This window comes from Pongo pygmaeus, chromosome 10, assembly GCF_028885625.2.
Source record: "Pongo pygmaeus isolate AG05252 chromosome 10, NHGRI_mPonPyg2-v2.0_pri, whole genome shotgun sequence".
Lineage (NCBI taxonomy): Eukaryota > Metazoa > Chordata > Mammalia > Primates > Hominidae > Pongo > Pongo pygmaeus.
In genome coordinates this window covers 63,341,003-63,363,143 of record NC_072383.2, presented here as the reverse complement: position 1 = coordinate 63,363,143, position 22,141 = coordinate 63,341,003, and the positions used below count along the sequence as shown (strand labels likewise).

The 22,141-nt window shown below is 40.3% G+C and overlaps 1 protein-coding gene and 1 long non-coding RNA gene across 10 annotated transcripts in view; one reads left to right on the top strand and one right to left on the bottom strand.

Annotated features, from left to right (window-relative positions):
* The window catches only part of LOC134737591 (uncharacterized), a 178,820-nt gene that overhangs the window by 127,406 nt on the left and 29,273 nt on the right, over nt 1–22,141 (top strand). For all 8 annotated transcript variants that reach the window (XR_010122615.1, XR_010122612.1, XR_010122619.1 and 5 more), the window contains one exon: nt 4,932–5,088. This is a non-coding gene — a long non-coding RNA (uncharacterized LOC134737591). The remainder of the gene's footprint in view (nt 1–4,931; nt 5,089–22,141) is intronic.
* Nucleotides 14,275–22,141, bottom strand: part of MSRB3 (methionine sulfoxide reductase B3) — a 207,927-nt gene continuing 200,060 nt past the window's right edge. Inside the window, exon 7 of one of the 2 annotated variants that reach the window (XM_063646469.1) lies at nt 14,275–17,042. In XM_063646469.1, coding sequence (XP_063502539.1) covers nt 16,956–17,042 — 87 coding nt within the window. In that variant the 3' untranslated portion in view covers nt 14,275–16,955. The remainder of the gene's footprint in view (nt 17,043–22,141) is intronic. The other variant, XM_054442094.2, reaches the window with a different exon arrangement.

The window sequence follows — 22,141 nt, the reverse complement described above, 5'->3', positions numbered from 1 at the left end:
GGCTTTAAATTTTGTAACTTAATTACTTTTAAGGTCTGTATCTGAGTTCTGCTGTCATGAGAAAACCCCATGATTTCCACCCCCTACAAAGAGTTAGCACTGAGGTCATTTCTAAACCTCCTTCATCCAGGTGCTTGGACAGCTGAGGTCACGTGAGTATTAATATTTATCTGAAGTTATGTGATTTCCAGGGAAAGTGCTAAGAGCACCTCTGCAACCTTGAGAAACTCCCTTTGGGCATCAGGACAGCCTCAGTCAGTAAACAGCATGCTCTTCAGGACACCAGCAGTTCCAGAACCCTGAAGGACCCCAGCATTGATACCAACAGCAAACACTGTTCGTGCTTCTTTTTTCAATCTGAAAGGACCAAGATTGTTATTATTTTTAAATCCCTCTCTCCTTTCTTTGTCCTGGCCCTTCTTAGGGCCACCTCACCTACCTCCTTCCAATGTGGTCCCAGTAAAATATAGATCTCCAGATAAATTTGAGTTTCTGATGAACAATGGGTAAAATATAGATCTCCAGATAAATTTGAGTTTCTGATGAACAATGAGTAAAATATAGATCTCCAGATAAATTTGAGTTTCTGATGAACAATGAGTAAAATATAGATCTCCAGATAAATTTGAGTTTCTGATGAACAATGAGTAAAATATAGATCTCCAGATAAATTTGAGTTTCTGATGAACAATGAGTAAAATATAGATCTCCAGATAAATTTGAGTTTCTGATGAACAATGAGTAAAATATAGATCTCCAGATAAATTTGAGTTTCTGATGAACAATGAGTAAAATTTTGGGTATAAGTATGTCTCAAACATTGCTTGGGACATACTAAAAATTATTCACTGATTATTTAAATTCAGATTTAACTGGTGTCCTGTATTTTATTTGCTCAACCTGGCAAGCTTCCTCCCCGACAACCTTCCACCCCCAGATCCCGCTCCCACCCCCATGCCACTCTTGCCATTCTCTAATGTTGAGAAATCACAAGAATAAAAGTAAAACCCTTAAGGAAACCAACCAGTTGCCTTATAAACAAAAGAAGAAAAAAATCCCTTTGCTAATCAGTAACTCCCATGACTAGGTATTCAAAACTTTAGACTCCAAGAAGAGGGAGAAATAAGTTCTCATTGGGTCCCTTCTAACAGCTGAAATTACCATTAATATTATTTTGAAAAAAAAGAGTTAGAACCATTCTTTACAACAACATTAAACAGTGTTGTGGTCCAAGCTGGAACATTTTGGATTGCTTTGAATTATTTCTTCTTTTATTAGAGCTGCTTCCCAGCATACGGTTTGGGAATAACCAGTTCTTGCTCACCTGTGCTGCTAAGCACTAATGAGTCGGCACAGGTATTTCTGCCACAGGACTGACAATAGCCATCCCAGACCACTGATAAGTTTTCTTGTAAAATAGGTAGGCCTGTTCCTGATACTGTTGTTGTTGTTCTTGTTGTTATTAATAATGACATTTTTGTCACCTCATGTATGTAAGGCTGTAACAAATCTTCCAGTTACTCTGTACCAAATACACTGAGTTCTTTACAAGTTTTCACTGGACTGAAGAGACTGAACAATGTAACCTGGCCATCCTTCTGCCTCTGGAAAGACTGCATTCAAGTCATGCCAGCATGACTTGAGTCTCCTTAGCTGTGCTTTAGTCTCCTCAGTTGTGAAAAGGTCATGGTGAGGATGACATGAGTTAATGTATGTAAATTTCTTAGGACAGCGCCTGGCACAAAGATGAGGTCTACAAGGGTTAGTGATTATTAATATCATCCTTTTACATTACTCTTATAGATTGTCTCAACATTTCCAGAAAACAATACATCAATGTGTATCAAAAAATCTTAAAGCTGTTCTTACCATTTGACACAATTATTTATAATTTTGAGAAATCTACCCTAAGAAAATAATTGGAGATGCAGCCACACAGATAGGTACAAAAAAATTCACCACACGATATTATTTTTTTGTGGCCAGACACTGGTAGCAGCCTAGAGTTTAACACCAGGGAGTTATCAAATAAACAGCGGTATATCAATATGATAGACTATTTGCACAGACATGAAATACCATGTTTTTAAGGAATACGTATTTAATGTCATGGGAACTAATTAGGATTAACTAGAAAAAAAGGATAATAAAAATAGTTTCGTTTCATCCCATAACCTACAGTGACAGACCCTGGTTATCACTACAAGGCAAGAACTATTAGCTATGTCTTTGTTTTTTAGATTGAGTTATCCTCAAGATAAGGGGCAGAATCCTTGGCAAATTACATATGTGTATTCAGTCTAATGGAGCAGACAGGAGAAGCACAGATGACTACAAGGACACTAACACATTCACAAGTCCAAGAGAGGTAACAAGTCAAATGGTGTAGAGAGATGGCTAATGGATTTTCCCCGATGCACTGCTCCAATTCAATCAGAATCATTGCTTGCACAATGTGCTCAAAGTGACTCTGAGACCTGTCCCTGTTCATGAGAAAATGCACTGTGTTCAATTAGTAATGTCTGCTGTGGACTCAGAAGAATGTGCTGGCAACAGGTACATTGTATATTTGCCATCCTTGGCACTAATGATAATGGTAGCTAAGGAATCAAAGAAAGGTGAATTTATCCAAGAAAGATCTCAAGAAAGATTCCAGATTCTTCATGAAATTAGTCTAGAACCTTTAATTGTAAATATATAACATGTCACATGGAACATGAGCAAATGATTGATTACATTAGGAAGAAAAGCTGGAGACCACGTAGGTTAGCCTGGAGACAGAGAACAGGTGTATAGAACACATTATTCACCACGTTTGTCGGGAAGTCATGAAAAGCCAGGGTTTGGGGAAATCTTTGTCAGGACCAAGGAGAGTGCTGGTAGCAGGAGTCAAGACAAGGACAATCGAACTTTATCTCTTTAATAATCTCAACTCCTTCGTATGGTAGAAAATGTGGTCCTTATTTTACCAAGAGGAAACCAAGGCTCAAAGATTTTAGGGTCACACAGCTAGAAATTTGCAGAGCTCTCTTTAATCACAGGTATGTCAGATGACAACGACTGGAGTTTTTTCTAAGCCCCCACCCACTTCTCTCTGACAATAAGGCACGGCCCACTACCCCTGGATTATGGGAGGATTTTGCCATAGGATAAAATCCAAGGCAGAAACCAGATATCTAAATATTCCTAGCTTGACTATTTCTCTAATTTGCTCTCAACACTACATTTTCTTATCAATGTTATCTGATTTGGCTAAATCAATTAATGATCAATTAATAAGTTTTTAATAGCCACTGAGATAAACAGTGATCTCATTGAATCTTCACAACCATCCTAGACAGAATGCCTAAGAGCACAATGATGGTGGAGAATACCCAGTTTTGTCCACCAGGGTGGGAGGTGAGGTATGTACTGAGAAGGTCAGAGAGAATCCTCCCTGCCCGCAGGTACTAAACAAGCCTGGGGTAGACCTGAGGACCTGGCCCAGCTCTAGCTTTTCTCAGCATGGACTCAGCAGCAGGGTTGCCAAAGGCCAAATCAGATTCAGTAAACACAGACTTCTGCGAAGCAAGTGCTCTTGCTTTCACTCAGTGTCAGCTGGGGGCTGTATGTGCCTTGAGTACTAAAAAGTTCTGCAGAGAGGCCAAGTGCAGAAATCTGTGCCTGAGATTTTCTACTTTTACAAGAAGAATGAGCATATGGGGCGCTCAGCCAAGGTCAACCTGGAATTGGAAGGCTGAGCCCAGGCTCAGAGGAGCCAGAGCCAAGGTGGAAAGCTCCAGGCACTGGGAGGGCAGGGACAGGGGGCTGGAGTAGAAGGCCAAGTGCAGGAATGTTTATTGAAAAGAACCCAGCCCTCACACTTCAGGGATTTGGGAACTGGCCGTCTGCACTTGAGAGCCCTGCCAGATGAGTTCAGCCATTTCCACTTCATAAAGGTCTTGGTGCAAAAACGAATGGCAAACCCAGCCATGAATGTGATTTCTAAAAGAAGATTATTGAAAAAAAAAATCATTCTGCTTTTTCAAGTCTCTCTTCTGGTGGTCAGGAGGAGGAAAGGAGGAGAAAAGTCTCTGGACACTTGCAAACATCCCCATCAGATTCCACAAACTACTATGCAGAACAAGGGAGTGTCATATCTTCTAAGATTTCTCACCAGAAGGAAAAGGCTAAAATCTGAGCCTAAATGAACCTGAGTATGCATCTGGTTGCCAGAAGAGAGCAGCAAGGATAGGAAAGAGGAAGAGCCATCCCTTTGTGAGCCCAAAACAACATGACCCCCAATTGCCCCCGGGTGACAGAACTTCAAGGCTTACATTAGACAAGCAGCTCGAGGAAGAGACATACTGATTACATATCTAATTTGCTGTCACTATCTGCATGACATCACATATGTCACTGTGGTTTTCCAGATTACTCTCGACCCTGTAGAGTAAAGAACTATTTTCCCTGATGACTCAGTTTGAATTTTTTGTTGGCACGGGTTTCATTTCCTTACTTCCTGTCGGTCTCACTTCTTAGATTTTTGTTGGGGTCTTTGGTGCCTCCCAAACCCCCAATCTACAGGAATTTTTCCAGACTGCAGAGTCTTCTGGCATTTCTCCCTCCTGATCACTCAAAATGATATAAAGCCTTACCAAATGATCTGGCATTGCTGCTTCTGGAGATAGCTATAGCCCAGCTCCCCACACCGCAACCCCTTGATCTTTTTCACGGTGTTCAAAACTAGGCTGAAGTGAAGTCATCACAACTGCTCTTTCAAGCTTAAGGAATTTGATAAATGAAGTTGTGTGGGGTCCTGGCAGGCAATATGCTTGAGCAGAGCACAGTGATCATCTGCGGACCACTCTTTATCCCTTTATTGTAGACATGTACTCAAGTTCAAATTGCTTTGTTAAACTTTTTTGTGTGTCTCTCTTTTTATATTTCAGCTTTATACAATTATTCCCAAATCTTCTAAACTGACAGTGAGGGAGAGTAATTTGAAAGGACTGATCAACTCAACATCATTTGAAGATTTGCGCCATAGCTGCATTTTTCCAATTTCCTGGCATCTATTCTGCTCTCCTGGACTTTTCAAAAACAATTGTAAGTGGATGAATAAATTTAATAACTCATTCCACTGATACTCTTGGACCATCCTTTGGACTTTCTGCTTTTGGACATTTTACAGTTTAAAATTTATTTAGCATCTATCAATGTTTCCCAAAGAAGGACTCAAAGTACACATTGTCAAAGATCTCATGGATCTAATTAAGGACAGGGAATAGGTACAGAGTCATACATTGTCTCTACACAGAGGGGATAATTTCTGAAGGAAAGAAGAAAGTAAATTCCTTAATCACCCTTATGATTATGACTACACAATTGAATTTGTTTACTTCATCACCTTTGGGAATAAAATAAGGTCCTACACTTTTCAATTTTTCAAAGAAAATGTCCTGTCTTGTTATCAAGACAGCAAATTTTCTTTTTCCCTCCCTGGGATCCTTTTCCCTCTTGTGATAAATACAACCACTGATGGTAGGTCTGATCCTAACTATCCGAGAATTCAGTTTAATCAGCAGAGGAGATTTCGGCTCCTGTACTGTGGGTGGCATCTTCCAGCCTCGCGTCATCCCTGGCGGGCCAGCAGCTTTGCTGCACTCAGTGTCTCAGACATGCATTGTCAACTCCAGTGGAACTGCAGCCAGGTTCTGACACTACCTGCAAAGGTCTGTGGACTCAAGTTCTTCCTTTATAAGCCAAAACCCCTTTCCTTCTGCCATCAGAAATGCTTCTTCTTTGGATCGAATTTTCACTGAATTAACAGGTTAATTTGGGGAGAATTGATATCTTTTCATATTGAGTCTTCCCATCAAAGAACATGATATGCTTCTGACTTTATTCAGGATTTCTAGCATGTCCTTTAGTAAAGTGTTATAATTTTCTTCATATAGGCCTTACCTATTTATTGCTAGATTTGTTGCTATGTACTTTAGAGTTTTTGTTCCTTCTGTGAATAGAGCCTTACTTTCCTTTATTTTCTAATTGAGCATCACGGTATACCCCAGATAGCATATATCTGACTACCTTGATGAACTATTTTGCTGGCTCTAAAGGTTTTTTCACTTGCACTTCTTGTGTTTTCCAGATAGATAGTGTGCTATTTCCAATAACCATACATTTCTATTTCTTATGTTGTTGCAGTGGCTAGGATCTTCACCATAATGTTGCATGATAGCAGCGTAGCTGATATCATTGCCTTATTTTCACTTTAGGGGTCTGCTTTAGTATTTCACCAGTACACATAGTTTTTATTGTGGTTTTATTGTAGCTACCCTTTATGGAGTTTGAGAGAGAGAGAGAGAGAAGTCTTTTTAATCCCAAGTTTGCTAAGATTTCTTACTAGGAAAGATGTTGAATTTTATCAAATGCAAAATCTCATGAAACACAGGGCTTTCATAACGACTCTTGGTAATTCAGAATAAACCTCATTTTGACCACAGTTTTTTATGCTTTTGCAACCTTTCCAAAATAACTAATATCACAGCAAAATATCAAAATATCTGTAAATAAATGTACTTCTTGGGAAAAGTGGACCTTTTTCTTATCATTATGGAATTCTATTTTTAGAGTTTTTAGTGGGGCATGATGCATAAGGAGTGTGACTTATTGTTCTAGATGAAATCCATAACCACAAAATAATATAAAAATATCAAAATTGTGAGTACTAAAACCATTATAGATATCATTTCATGCTCTGATGAAGAGAAGGGCACTTCAAATCCTGCGTCTATAAAGCTAATCAATTCCCCTCAATCTGAGTCTTAAAATACTTTTTCCCTTCACAATATAATTTGTCTCTCTCCAACTCCTAACTCCTCAGACCTAGTCTCAGAAAAAGGACCAGCTAGAAAGAAACATTGTAGTTCTCCTCCATACCCAGGAATCATACTTCACTTAAAACAAACAGTTGGTAAAACTCCAGACCCAACAGGGATGGAACACTCAACAGCTTCGCCTTTCATGTGGAGAAGAGGGAAATAGGCTGTTGTAGAATGGGGACCAATATTAGCCGATGTCTGGAAATGTCAAAACGATTAGCATGAAATACTAAACTCATGTGAAATCAGGGCTCTAATGGTGTAACTCCTGAATGCTCTCTGTACCATATTGCACACCAGGATTAAGAAAACAGTCCTTGAGTGTTTCACAATAGTGCCCTCTTCACAGCTGACCTTGTGTGCTTTCCAAAGTCCTTAATTCTGCCACTTTCAGCATCCCTGTCTCTGTGGATTTACGATGTGTCACCAGTATTATTACTTTCCCTGTTTCCATCCCTTCCACCCCAAATATCGTAGGCATTTTAAGTAACACATTTCCACAGAAGGGCGCTGAAAAGTCAAGAAGCAGAATTTCTCAGCAAGAAGAGCTGTAGGTAAAGGGACTCCTCCTCACCCTCTGGCTGGCACTCAGGAGGCTTTGTAGACTATAGGGAAAAATGGAGTAGAGTGAACAAAGACACCCCAAGGGAGACAAAGACACTTAAGGGAGGAGATTGCCCCCCACCATTTCCCAACATGGTGAGTGCCAACCAGCTCTGGCAGCAAGAGAGCTCCTTGAATTTTGTACACATGATTCCCTTAGCAAGCAAACCAGTGCTCTAACTTCTGGGCCTGTGGGATACCTGGTAGCATGGAAAAGGATTTGTTCATCTGTGCCATCACCAAATCAACCTGTGCAGTGGAGAACAAGCCAGTCCTTCCAGTCCACCATCACCTTTGTGAGAAGTCAAAAACTGACCGATTATGAAATGACTTTCCATGAAAAATTTCCGTTGACTCTTTTGGGAAAGAACTGCTATCGTCATTCTTATCTCTCTCGGATTATATAAATGTGGGGCTCTTTTTACTCTCTGGATATAAAATAAGTACTTTTTGACTGACTGATTATTCCTCCCGTGCTGATAACGCAAAGTAAAAGTAGGTTAAATGACTGCTGGGCTAATATCCTGCTGTAACCTGATAGATAATCTCAACCAGAAACCCTCTCAATTCTGCATCAGGTTGTGGCCCTTGTGGTGGATGCTAGGGTGCCCAAGCTAGGTCACCACCCGCTTCAGGACCAAGGCTGTCGGTCCATCTGCTTCCAGGAGTGTTGGTTGCAACATCTCACAGCTGCGTTTCTAAGAATTGCCTTCTGCTGAAGGAAGCTGCCTTGTCCAAGTCTGCAATGTCTCACTGGGGCCAGCTGATATCCAATGCCTGGCCAATGGGGTGGGTACAAAAGTCTGGCTTCCTTATCTCTATGGGGACAAGTCTGAAGGGCCAGATCAGTTCCAGAATTCCCCATGAGATCCACTGAGGCCTCTGGTGCAAAATGTGTTGCAATTCAGCTTCTCCCTTTGCCCCATTCTGCTTCTTTCACTTGCTCACAGATATTGGTCCTGCAACTGCATGCAAATTTCCATCTCAGAATCCCTGTTCCAGGGAACTAAGAATAAACCCCTTCTTCCTCCTGTTGTTTGGTTTCCAATTTCCTGTCTGTTACTCCTTCTTCATATAACAGATATCTCTATCTATACATACCTATATATTTTGTGTGTGTTTGCATTACAGGAGTTGCAGGGACATACAGATCCCTTTCCCATTTAGTCAATATCCAGTCCAATCAGGGTCTGTTTCCAATGATAAAAATCTGACCTGAGATGGCTTAACAGAAAGACTCACAGACTGGGAAAGTCCAAGAAATAGTCTGGCTTTAGCAGCAGTTTGATCAGGCATTCAAATGATGTCACTCTGACTTATTTCTGTCTCTCTATTTCTTAGTCTGTCACTGCCCTGTTGGCTGAATTCTAAAAGAGCCTGTATCAGTTATCTATTGTCACAACGATGCTGCCTAACCAGCAACCACAAAAATATCAGAGGCATTCAACAATGAGCATATCTTTCCCATACATCCGCCAGACAGCTGATGTCAACTGGGCTTACTCGACCCTATGGGAGGGCCGGCACAGTGAGACTCTGAGTGGCTCTGCTTCACATGAGGCTCTTGCCAAGCTTGGCTCCTCAAGGTAGGTTGGGAATTCATCTTAAGGTCTGGCTGAGAGGGCAGGAGCTACCCTGAGAGACTCTTCTCATAGCCACCGCAGAAGCACAAAGAGGAAGCCCAATGGCACCAGCACATTTCACGCCTCTGTTGCGTTACATCTGCTGGCATCTCATTGGCCAATGCAAGTTACATGGATGAACCCAAATTTAGGGACTACTCAGATAGCAAGTCACATGGCCAAGCCCAACATCAGGGCAGTCAAAGGAAGTGGGTGTGGGGAGGAAGGTAAATATGTAAACAATCATCAAACCTAACAGAGTCCTTCTCCCATTACAGTCCCAAAAGACACAATGTCCTCAGCATTTACCTCTTCCTAACTTCAGGTCCGAGGAGATGAATGCCTGTCTCAAGCCCCAGCCAAAGTCTCCTTGCTCCTTACTGGCCCTGGTACATCCTCAGCCCTCCCTGCACCAATCACTGTGACAAACGGGATCACAGGCACTGACTCCCAAGGCACTGACCAGAGCTGGGGAGGTGGATCACCTCATTCAGATGGCATGGGTTAAATTCCACAGATGAGTCAGAACACAGTTACCAGAATGACAGCCAACACATCTTGGGCTGCAAGAAACCACAGGTGTCCACAGTAGAGACCTCATTCTGCCTGCCCCCAACCCTCAGTTCCCCTTCTGCTCTGAATGCTGGAGCTGTTTCTCATTGGCTTGTGTTCATAACACTTCCATTCTTCCCTCGGGGTCTGCCCAGGAGAACCTTGTTGGGACTCTGGGCACCCGGGCTTAGCCTCCTTGGTGCTTGCCTCTCAGGTTGCCCTCCTCAAATACTCCCCAAATTTCTCTTTCTCTTAGCGTTCTTTCTCCAGATGGCCAATCTCAGGGCATGGATTTCTCTATGGGCCCTTACCCTGGCTCTGCCCCCTGGGGTCAGAGAGCTCGCTGACATCAACCATCTCTTCCTTGCATCATGTTGACACCCGGGCACACTCCAGCCTCCCTGACACCCAGGTCTCCAGACTTTTGGCTGCCCTGGGGCCTCGTCCAGGTCTGTTGTATGGGAGAGGGATTTATTTCCTTGACGTTTTAGGGTGGGAAAAGACTTGCTTCCTGGAGATGTGCCAAGAAGGAGGCGATCCACCCAGGAAACAAACAAGAACCTTTTCTCTGTAGTCTTCCCTGCTTCCCCATGTCAAACACTCCCTGCTCCTCCCCCTGAGTAAAAGGAAAGCTGTCAGGATCAAAGGCCTGTATTTGTGATAAACTGCTGCTGGCTGGACTCAAACAGGAAGGACTGTAAGCCCTTTAACTCCTTGTTACCCACTGTGTGCTGGCTGCACTCATAAAACTTCTGAAGTCACATTTCAATAAATGAAACATCTTTTTATAAGCAGAGAGCCATGCCAATTGGAAGGTTTGGAAGAATGATTAAGGACTCCAAGGGCAACAAACTCTGCCTTGGAGTATTTCTTGATCTCCTCTGTTGCTTTATAATTAAGATGGTCTAATATATTTGCCCCAGAAGAGAGGAAAGACTAAGAACATGGGTCCTGGAGGCACTCTTTAGCTAGGAGATCTTAACTAAGCACTAGCCTCTCTCTACCTCTGTTTCTTCATCTGTAAGTTAGAGCTAAGAATTATAGGGTTCATGGTGTAGTTGGGAAGAAAAACTGAGATACTTTATATGACACATTTACCCCAGTGTCTGGCATATAATACAAAAGTGTCATTAGCTTTCACTGTGGTTATCATCATTACCATTTTCATTATTCCAAAGGAGGAGAGTGGGCAACACCAGGCTTGCTCCCTCCCTTCAAAGGCAAAAATGACAAGATGTGCCCAGCATAATCAGGAATCACGCAGGCTCAGAGCCCAAGGGCCTTCAGGTTCTATTACATTAGCATGTGACAGGAGCTTTGCTATGCCTCCCAAGACAATAAAATGTGATCATTTTCCGAGGGAAAAATGAGTTATAGCCTAAGATTACTAAGCAATCATGCAGGCAGAACTGGGAGGAAGACTACACCATGGATCAGCCTCAGACCTCTTGTTCCCTAAGTACTTCTAAGGACTCTGGCTTCATGATACAGCCATGAACAAGAGGGGTTTGCAATTGAATGGAAGAGACAAATACCATAGATACATTGCTAACTCTATGTCTGTCCTGAGGGCTACAGAAATATAAATCAACACTCTGGAAGGATTTTGCAACTCTGCACTTGCTTATGGGTACTTGAAATTCTTCATTGCAGAACCCATTTTACATTACTGCTAACTCAGGGCAGAGTTAAGTAGTTGAGAAAGCACCCAGTGTTTTTGAAATTCTAAATTGTTCCATTAAATTCTAAATAAGGATGAGATGAAACTTTGGTAGTTTAGCCCTGGCAACTTCCAAAACATTTCACTTCTTGTCAAATAAATTTTTTTAATTTACTTCCATGGGGTTCCAGCCATTAAACCTTTCTGATACCACCATCGTCATTCAATCTCTGGGTCTGGAACTGTTACGAACCATAACACACCAAATGAGGACAGCCACAGTGTCTGAGGAAACCACAGTGAACCACATGTCACTTGTGGTTATTTTCCTAGAGCCAAATTAAGGAGAAACAGGATGGTTTCAAGAAACAAACTGTTAAATTTATGGAGTGAAAAAATATCGTACTTTTAATTATAGTCTAGGCTGCCTATCTTGGCAACCATCTCCCGCAACAGAGAGTAATTTGCTGAATGTGGGGTCAGTAAGACAGCAACAAATGAGAGACCACTTGTCTTAGCACCCTGTGAGAAACACACTTCCTCTCCACTTGCTGAACAAACCAAGTAGATAGAAAATTAATGAAGGGCAAAATATTGAGATAAGACTCTTATCTAGAAATCCAGTAGAAATGGCAAAATGGCAATAATAGTACCTCAGATTCTTTACTTATTCCTATGACATTTATTTATTTATTTAACTTTTATTGTAAGTTCAGGGCTACAAGTGCAGGTTTGTTACATAAGTAAACTTGTGTTTACTTACTTATGGGGGTTTGTTGTACAGATTATTTCATCACCCTGATATTAAGCCTAGTATGCCCCTATAACATTTATGTGAAAGTGAGAACTGCCATCATGACTGAACTTAAAATACTGTCAACTGGAATAACATTCTTTGTTGATTGTAAGAAAACCACTATACTTAAGATCCTCCAATTCTCTCTTGCACCAACCAGTTTTAAAATGTTAAAGCATAAAGGGAGTTGATCTATTCAAAGAATTCTGGCAGAAAGTCAGATTCAAAAAACAGTGGACACTTCAGCTTTGAGAAAAGTAGGCATTGATGAAGAGAAGTAACACAGCTACCAGGACAGTCTTTCCTCACTAAAAGGCAGGAGGAGGAAGAAGAAACAGAGAACAAGAAGAAAAAGAGAAAAGGGAGGGGCAACGGAAGAAAAGGGTGATGAGGAAGGAGAAAACAAGGATTCAAACAGATTAATAATAAAACCACAAAACACCTTTGTAAAATTAATTAATTAAATTGACAAATTATAATTGTATATATTTATGGGGTATAATGTGATGTTTTGATATATATAAAATTGTAGAAAGACTAAATCAAAACTATTGAACACATCTATCACCATGACACCTTATCATTTTCTTGTGAGAACTTTTAACATCTATTACCAGTTTTGAAATATGTACTTATTATAAACATGGTCACCGTGCCGTACAGTAGATCTCTCTAAAACTTATTCTTCCTGTCTATCTGAAACTTTGTACCCTCTGACCAGTCTCTCCCCTTTTCCCATACCTCCCCAACCCAGAGCCTCTATGAATCACCATTCTACAGTCTGTCTCTGTGAGATCAACTCTTTTAAATTCTACATATAAGTGAAATCATATAGTATTTGTCTTTCTGTGCAGAGATTACTTCACTTAGCATAATGCCCTCCAGGTTCATCCATGTTGTAAATGGCAGGATTTCCTTCTTTTTAAAGGTTGTATAATATTCCATTGTGTATATATTCCACATTTTCTTCTTTTATTCATCCATTAATGAACACTCGGGTTGCTTCCATATCTTGGCTATTTTGAATAATGTTGAAATGAACATAGAAGTGCAGATATCTCGTCAACATATTGATTTCAATTCCTTTGGGTATGTACCCACACAAAGCACTTCATTTTAATCCATTTTCTTCTATTGTGAAGTTTTTCCTGTTGCCACTAAAACACCCTCTTACAAAGAAAGACCCATGATTTAGAGAGAAAAAAATGAGTAGTAATTTACAATTCAAGGAGAATTGAAGGAACATTGATTTGATACCTGCCAGACAGCCACTCAATGCCACAGTGGCAAAAGATAAGACATCTGGTAAGACCCAAAGCTCTTCATTGGTTGCATGGACCCTAACTGAAAGAGAGCTGTGGTCAGACCTGCCACTAACTTTTTGCAGGCCCTGAAGATAGATAGTGGCACTTATACCTTATAAATAAATATTTTAAAGTTTTAAATCAAGCTCACAGACTCTTACATAAAATATTTTTTCTGTTTCATAAATTTATTTCCATAACGTTTGACAAATATTGCTTCATAAGAACAAAATTTTAAAATATGGGTAAATATATGTTTTTTAATGATGAAAAGTCAGTACAATAGCAAAAGAGTAAATTTTTTTGTTATTGGTCAGGTATGGGTATTCTATTGATGGCCAATGATTTTAAGGTGCATAATAAAATGAAAACATATATAATTCATAATTTATTATGTATGAATTTCATAAAATTGATGGTCTTTACCTTTAAGTAAAATCTACGTTCAATTGATAGTAATGATATGAAGGATTAAAATATAAGTAAAATCATCTTCAACATCTAGAAAATTTGGACTTTTTCATGAAAATGTATATTAAAGTAAATGTTAAATATAATTCAAATTATTTTTAATTTATAAATTCAAAAGTCACCATCAACATCCATTATTATCTCTTAAATTTAAAAAGCAAAATATAAATTATAATTGATAAAGTTTTAAATCATACTTATTTGAGAAAAGCTGAGTTTTTATCTAACTTTTTGAAAATCTTTTTAAAAGCAATTTTCTTAAGCCAGGTGCAATGGCACACACCTGTAATCCCAGCTACTTGGGACACTGAGTCAGGAGGATCACATAAGCCCAGGAGTTGAGGGCTGCAGTACATTATGATTGTGCCTGTATACAGCCACTGCACTCCAGCCTGGGTAACATAGTGAGATTCCATCTCTAAAAAAAACAAAAATTTTAAAAAACCCACTTTATTGAGGTATAAATGATATACAAATCTGCACATATGTAATATATACAATTGGATGAGCTCAAACATACGCACATGCCCAGGAAATCATCACCATAATCAAGGCAATAAACACATTCATCACCTTTAAAAGTTTCCTTGTGCCCTTTTATTCATTTTTTATTTTGCTTGTTTTTTGTTTTTGTGGTAAGAACACTTCATGTGAGGTCTACATTCTTAACATATTTTAAGTACACAGTACAGTATTGTTAACTGTGGGCACTATGCTTACAGCAGATCTTTAGAACTCATTTATCTTGTATAAAGGAAACTTTATACTCATTAAACAACTCCCCATTCCCCACCTCCACTCCCTATCCCTGGCAATCACCATTCTATTGTCTGCTTCTATGAACTTGATTGTTTTAGATACCTCATATAAGTGGGATCATTCGGTATTTGTCCTTTTGTGACTGGCTTATTTTACTTAGCATAATGCCCTCCAGGTTCATGCATGTTGTTGCACATGGCAGGATTTCCCTTTGAATGATATTCTATTGCATGTATATACCACACTTTGTTTATCCATTCATTCACTGATAGAGATTTAGGCTGCTTCTGTGTCTTTGCTACTGTGAATAATGCTGCAATAAACATGGGAGTTCAGATCGTTATTTCAATTAGTTTAGATATATACCCAGAAGTGGGATTGCTGGATAATATGGTAGTTCTATGTTTAATTTTTTTAGAAACCCCCGTAGTGTTTTCCATAGGGGCTATATTATTTTACATTCCACCAACAGTGCACAAGGGTTCCAATTTCTCCACATCCTTTTCAACACTTGTTATCTGTTGTTTTGTCTTTTTTGATCATGGCCATGTTGAGAGGTGCGAGGTGATCTCCCATTGTGGTTTTGATTGGCAATTATCTGAGGGTGGGTGATGTTGAGTAACTTTTTGAAAATCTTAAACCTTATTCAACACTTTTCTAAAAGTAAAATTAATTTTATTAGTTTTATTAGCTAAAACCAATTTTAGCTAATATAGTGTCAATTAATTGCCAATGTAAATAATTAGAGTTTTGTGCATTTCAAGTCAAGACATAATACATACAAATTCAACAGAAATATGCATTGTTTAATGGCATAAAATATTCCTCAGCCACCATGTGTAACTGTTGTGAATACACAAAAACTTATAAGCACTTGTGGAACCACCTTTTAGGACACAAAATGAGGCAAGTAAATGGACCCTCAGGGCTATGAAAATGACTTTTCATTTGTCATAATCAATAGATTATAAATGCATAATCTATTGCACTCATGCCAAGAAAGAAGGATTTGACAAGTTAGTGAAAATTGTGTTCTCCCTAACCTAGGTGCCACTGCCTCACTCCTTCCTTCATTCAGATGCAGTGTCATCTTCAATCTCAGAAGTAGAAGGAAACACAGACCTTCACAGCACTTGAACCATCAATCATTGTTCACAACAAAGGGCAAAAAATATAGAGAATCCATTTCCTGGGTCCTGAACAGGTCATAGAACAGAATTTGTTTGGGGTGGCAGGTCGTATTGTCAAATACTCAGCATCAGATTCCAAGAGACCAAAGTGCACAGTTATTTGTGATATTTTGGGGCTTCCAAAGCCCAGAGCAGAACCATCTTGCCTGTGTATAAGGAAGGTACCAGTTGTGATTCAAACTCAAGGCAAAACAAAGGAAATTTAGGTTGGATTGTAAAATTGCATATGCTCTATCTATTCTTTTATAGTTCTTTAGACTTTGTTTTTACCTATATATTTTTCCCTACATAATTCTTACAGTGAATAGTTATGAAATTACTGTGAAATTTCATAGTAATGAAATTTCATAGTTCCATGCTGGGTGGTCATGAAATTATGACCACCCAGCATGGAACCTTGGGCCAGTCACTTTTTCTTCTGTTTTCTCATCTGTAAATGGAGACAGATGAACTAACTATATAATTTCTGTCTTAACATTACTAGCTTTTGAGTTGCTATCTTCTTGCTTAATAAGAAGGAAGTTTTAGTGAAGGAAAAGCAAGGGGCTGTAAAGTCAATGAGACCTCATTAGCTCTGTGATTTGCAGCAAGTTATCTCATCTTTCTGGACCTCAGATTTCATAAAATAGAGAAATTTATGACTGCCTTAGAGGACAGTGTTCAGGACTAAATGAAGTAATACGTACTAAGTGCCAAGCAGAGTGCTGTATGCACCAGCAATGTATAGCAAAACTCACCTTTGGAAGAGAAAGCAAGAAGAAATGTGTGAATGTGTTTATGTATGTGTGCATGGTATGCGCATGCCTGCACATACACATTTATTAGAAACACTGAGGACACAGAGCATGGGATCTGGGGTGGGAGTGGTGGGGAGTGGGTTGGAACTGATGGAGCTAAATAAGAATTTGCTGATTTCAGAACCTCATTTTGTATTTGGAGAAAATCTCTCCAGAAATTATGGGAGGAGCATCTATGTTTCTGAGTAAACTTTTTTTATTGAAATGTAACATGCACACAGAGAAGTTAACAATTCATAAGCATAAGCATGCAGTTCAAAACATTTTCACTGAGTGAGCACACCTCTCTCAGTTCATTTTGTGCTGCTATAAGAGAATGCCACAGACTGGGTAATTCAGAACGAATAGAAATTTATTGGCTCACAGTTATGGAGGCCAGGAAATCCAAGATTGAGGTGCAGCGTCTGGTGAGGTCCTTCTTGCTACACCATCCAAACATGCAATGACAAAGAGGGTAGGGAGAGAGGAAGGGATTTAACTCACTTTTTTTTTTTTTTTTTTTAATTTGAGACACAGTCTCATTCTGTTGCCCAGGTTAGAGTGAAATGGTGCAATGATGAATCACTGCAGCCTCTGCCCCTGGGCTCAAGGGCTCCTTCTGCCTCAGCCTCCCAAGTATCTGGGACTACAGGTGCATGCCATGATGCCCAGATAATTTTTGTGTTTTTTTGTAGAGATGGGGTTTTTTTATGTTGCCCAGAGCTCAAGCAATCCACCCACCTTGGCCTCCCAAAGTGCTGGGATTACAGGCATGAGCCATGGTGCAGAGCCACTCCTTTTAATAACAAAACATGCCCTAAACAACAGGATTAATTCATTCATGAGGGTAGAGCCCTCATGGCCTAAATCACTTTTCATTCAGCCACACCTTCCAACACTATTGCATGGTGAGTGACGTTTCTAATGAACACTTTTGGGGCAACATTTAAACCATAGCAACACCCATGCAATCAGCATCTAATAAAAAATAGAACATTTTCAGCACTTACACAAGCTCCCCTTGTGACCCCTCCTACCTAGTCACCAACCACTGCAACAGCCCATGTCAAAGGTAACCTTTGATCTGATTTCTATCTCAAAGATTAGCTGATTTTTGAACCTTATTTAAGGGAATTGTATAGTATGCACTCTTTTGTGCTTGGCCTGTTTCTCTGAATATTATGTTTCTGAGGTTTATCCACGTTGTTGTGTACAGTTATAGTTTTTTCATGCTCAGTGCTATATAGTATTTCAGTGTATGAATATCTATATAATATATAATATATAAATATATAATATAGAGATATTCACACACTGAAATATATATATCCCTATATCTCATTCCTCTCTTGTGGCTAGAAACATTTTAGTATATAACTTTTGGTGAACGTGCTTGGGGTACACACCTAACAGTGTAGTTGAGTTATAGGGTATGCATGTATTCAACTACTACATACACTGCTGAACAGTTTTCCAAAGTGGCTACCAATTTACACTCCCACCAGCAGCATGGGGAAGTTCAAGGACCTAATTTTAAGATTCTCACTAAGAAAAGGACACCTTTGCTTCTTGTGCTGTTGGTTTTGGTGTTGAATTATAAGTGACTTTTCTTTCATTTCTCCATTTGGCTCTCTGTGCCATGTGAAAACACACAAAGCCCTCCCTACACACCCTCCCACATTCTCTGTTGCAGTGTTTGCCATTGAGTGTGTTTGTGGCAGTGGGCGGGAGAGAGGAGTCCCTCTCCACTTTCCTATAGTTGAAAGTCCTCTTTGGTGACTGTATTAGTCCATTTTCATGCTGTATTAGTCTGGTGACCTGTATTAGTCCATTTTCATGCTGCTGATAAAGACATACTTGAGAATGGGTAATTTATAAAGAAAAAGAGGTTTAATGGACTCACAGTTCCACACAGCTGAGGAGGCCTCACAGTCATGGCAGAAGGCAAAAGGAACATCTTTTTCAGATAAACAAAAAAACAGAAGATTTACCTTCAAAAGACATTGACCAAAGAAACTTCTAAAGAACGAATGAACTTCAGGAGTAAGAAAATGATCTCAAAAGAAAGACTGAAGAAACAGGAGAGAATTGTGAGCAAAGAAATTAGCAAACATGTAGGCAAGCTGTCATTATGTTTATGTGTAGTCAGTATAATAGTGTTTGTTTTGTGAGAGGGGAAAAAAGTAACAGAACTAAAAGTGTATTACAAAAATATCCAAGTTGGGAGGAGGATGCTCAATGCTAAAGTACACTAAGTTTGTTGAGTTGCTCCAGATATTGAAAAACCCAGATATTGTTAAGTTCATTACACATAATAAATTCCAATGGCAACATTTTAAAAAGAGAGGTTATGACTTTCTAACTAGTAGAACTAAATAAGTGAAAAAGCAAAGAAAATCGATTTTTCCAAAAGCATAGCAAAAGTAGAAAAATATAAAGCACAAAGTAAGATAGTTTAAATGAATTCAAATATGCCAATAGTCCTAATATTTATACATATATTAACTCAAAAGAGATTGTGAAAATTGATTTAAAAAAAGAACAGTCCCCCTACCTACTATTTAAAAGAGACTCACTAAAATATAAACTAATGGCAAGATTTAATGTAAAGGTATGTTGAAAAAAAAAATATGCCAACCTCTATCCATGTTCGTGGGTTGGAAGAATTAATATTGTTAAAATGTCCATGCCACCTGATATCATTTGGCTCTGTGTCCCCACCAAAATCTCACATTGAATTATGATCTTCAGTGTTGGAGGAGGGGCCTGCTGGGAGGTGACTGGAATATGGGGGTGGATATCCCCCTTGCTGTTGCATAATAGTGAGTGAGTTCTCATGAGGTCTGGTTGTTTAAAAGTGTAGTGCTTCCCCCCTTCACTCTCTCTCTCTCTCCTACTCTGCCATGTGAAGATGTGCCTGCTTCCCCTTCACCTTCTGCCATGATTATAAGTTCCCTGAGATCTCCCAGGCATGCCTCCTGTACAGCCTGCAGAACTGTGAGTCAATTAAACCTCTTTTCTTCATAAATTACCCAGTCTCAAGTAGTTCTTTATAACAGTGTGAGAATGGACTAATACAGAAAATTGGTACCAGAAGTGGGGTATTGCTATAAAGATACCTGAAAATGTGGAAGCAGCTTTGCAACCAGGTAATAGGTAGAAGTTCGAATGGTTTGGAGGGCTTAGAAGAAGACAGGAAGATGTGGGAAAGTTAGGAAATTCTGAGAGACTTATTGAATGGTTTTGACCAAAATGCTGACAGTGATATGGACAATGAAGTCCAGGCTGAGGTGGTCTCAGATGGAGATGAGGAACTTATTGGGAACTAAAGTAAAGGTCACTTTTGGTTATGCTTTAGCAAAGAAAATGGTGGCATTGTGCCCCTGCTCTGGAGATCCCTGAAACTGAACTTGAGAGAGATTATTTATGGTATCTGGTGGGAGAAATTTCTAAGCAGAAAAGTGGTCACGATGGGCCTGGCTGCTTCTAAAAGCCTATGCTCATTTGCATAAGCAAAAAATTAAAAATGACCTGAAACTACAACTTGTATTTTTTTTTTTTTTTTGAGACAGAGTCTTACTTTTTGCCCAGGCCAGAGTGCAATGGCGTGATCTTGGCTCACTGCAAGCTCCGCCTCCAGGGTTCATGCCGTTCTCCTGCCTCAGCCTCCCAAGTAGCTGGGATTACAGGCACCTGCCACTGCGCTCAGCTAATTTTTTGTATTTTTAGTAGAGACGGGGTTTCACCATGTTAACCAGGATGGTCTCGATCTCCTGACCTCATGATCCACCCGCCTTGGCCTCCCAAAGTGCTGGGATTACAGGTGTGAGCCACTGCGCCTGGCCTAGAACTTGTATTTAAAAGGTAAACAGAGCATAGAAGTTTGGAAAATTTGCAGTCCGACCATGCAATGGAAAAGGAAAACCCGTTTTCTGGGGAGGAATTCAAGGCTGCAGAAATTTGCATAAGTAAAGAAGAGCTGAATGTTATTAGCCAAGACAATGGAGGAAACGCCTCTGCGGTATTTCCAAGATCTTCATGGCAGCCCCTCCCATCACAGGCCTGGAGGCCCAGGAGGGAAAAATGGTTTCATGGGCCAGGTGCAGGCCCCTGCTGTTCTATGCAGCCTTGGGACATGGTGCCCTATGTCCCAGCTGCTACAGCTCCAGCTGTGGTTAAAAGAGGCCAAAAGAAAGCTCAGATTGTTGCTTGAGAGGGTGCAAGCCCCAAGCCTTGGTGGCTTCCACATGGTGTTGGGTCTGTGAATGTGCAGAAGGCAAGGGTTGAGGCTTGGGAGCCTCGGCCTAGATTTCAGAGGATGTATGGAAACGTCTGGATGTCCAAGCAGAAGTCTGCTGCAGGGTTAGAGCCCTCATGGAAAACCTCTACTAGGGCACTGCAGAGGGGAAATGTGGGGTTGAAGCCCCGACGCAGAATCTCCATTGGGCCACTGTCTAGTGGATCTGTGAGAAGAGAGCCACCATCCTAAGACCCCAGAATGGTAGATCCACTGACAGCTTGCACCATGCACTTGGAAAAGTCACAGGCACTCAATGCCAGCCTGTGAATGCAGCTGTGAGGGCTGTAACCTGTAGAGCCACAGAGGCAGAGCTGCCCAAGGCCTTGGGAGCCCACCCTTGCATCAGTGTCTCCTGAATGTGAGACACTGAGTCAAAGGAGATTATTTTGGAGCTTTAAGATTTAATGACTGCCCCACTGGGTTTCAGACCTGCATAGGGCCAGTAGCCCCTTTGTTTTGACCAATTCATCCCTTTTAGAATGAGAGCATTTACCCAATGCTTGTACCCCCATTGTATTTTGGAAGTAACTAACTTGTTTTTGATTTTACAGGCTCAGAGACAGAAGGGACTCGCTTTGTCTCAGATGAGACTTTGGACTTGGACTTTTGAGTTAATTCTGGAATGAGTTAAGACTTTGGGAAGGCATGATTGTGTTTTGAGAAGTGAGAAGGACATGAGATTTGGGAGAAGCCAGGAGCACAATGATATGGTTTGGCTCTATGTCCCCTCCCAAATCTCCTGTTGAATTATGATCTTCAGTGTTGGAGGAGGGGCCTGCTGGGAGGTGATTGGATCATGGGGGCAGATTTCCCTCTTGTTATTCTCATGATAGTGAGTGAATTCTCATGAGATCTGGTTGTTCAAAAGTGTGTAGCACTTCCCCTTCACTCTGTCTCCTGCTCCACCATGTAAAGGTTGTGCCTGCTTCCTCTTCACCTTCTGCCATGATTATAAGTTTCCTGAGGCCTCCCAGGCTGTATTAGTCCATTTTCACACTGCTATAAAGAAATACCTGAGACTGGGTAATTTATAAAGGCCAGTACCGGTCTGTGGCCTGGAAGGTGAGGACCTCTATACTAGAAGATATGTAAAAGAAAAGAAAGTGTTATATAAGGTTGTATGTTGCAATGAAAAAATGGAAACAATCTAAATGTCCATTGACAGAAAAATAAATTTAAAAATTGGGGTTGGTGGGGCGCAGTGGCTCATGCCTGTAATGCTGGCATTTTGGAAGGCCAAGG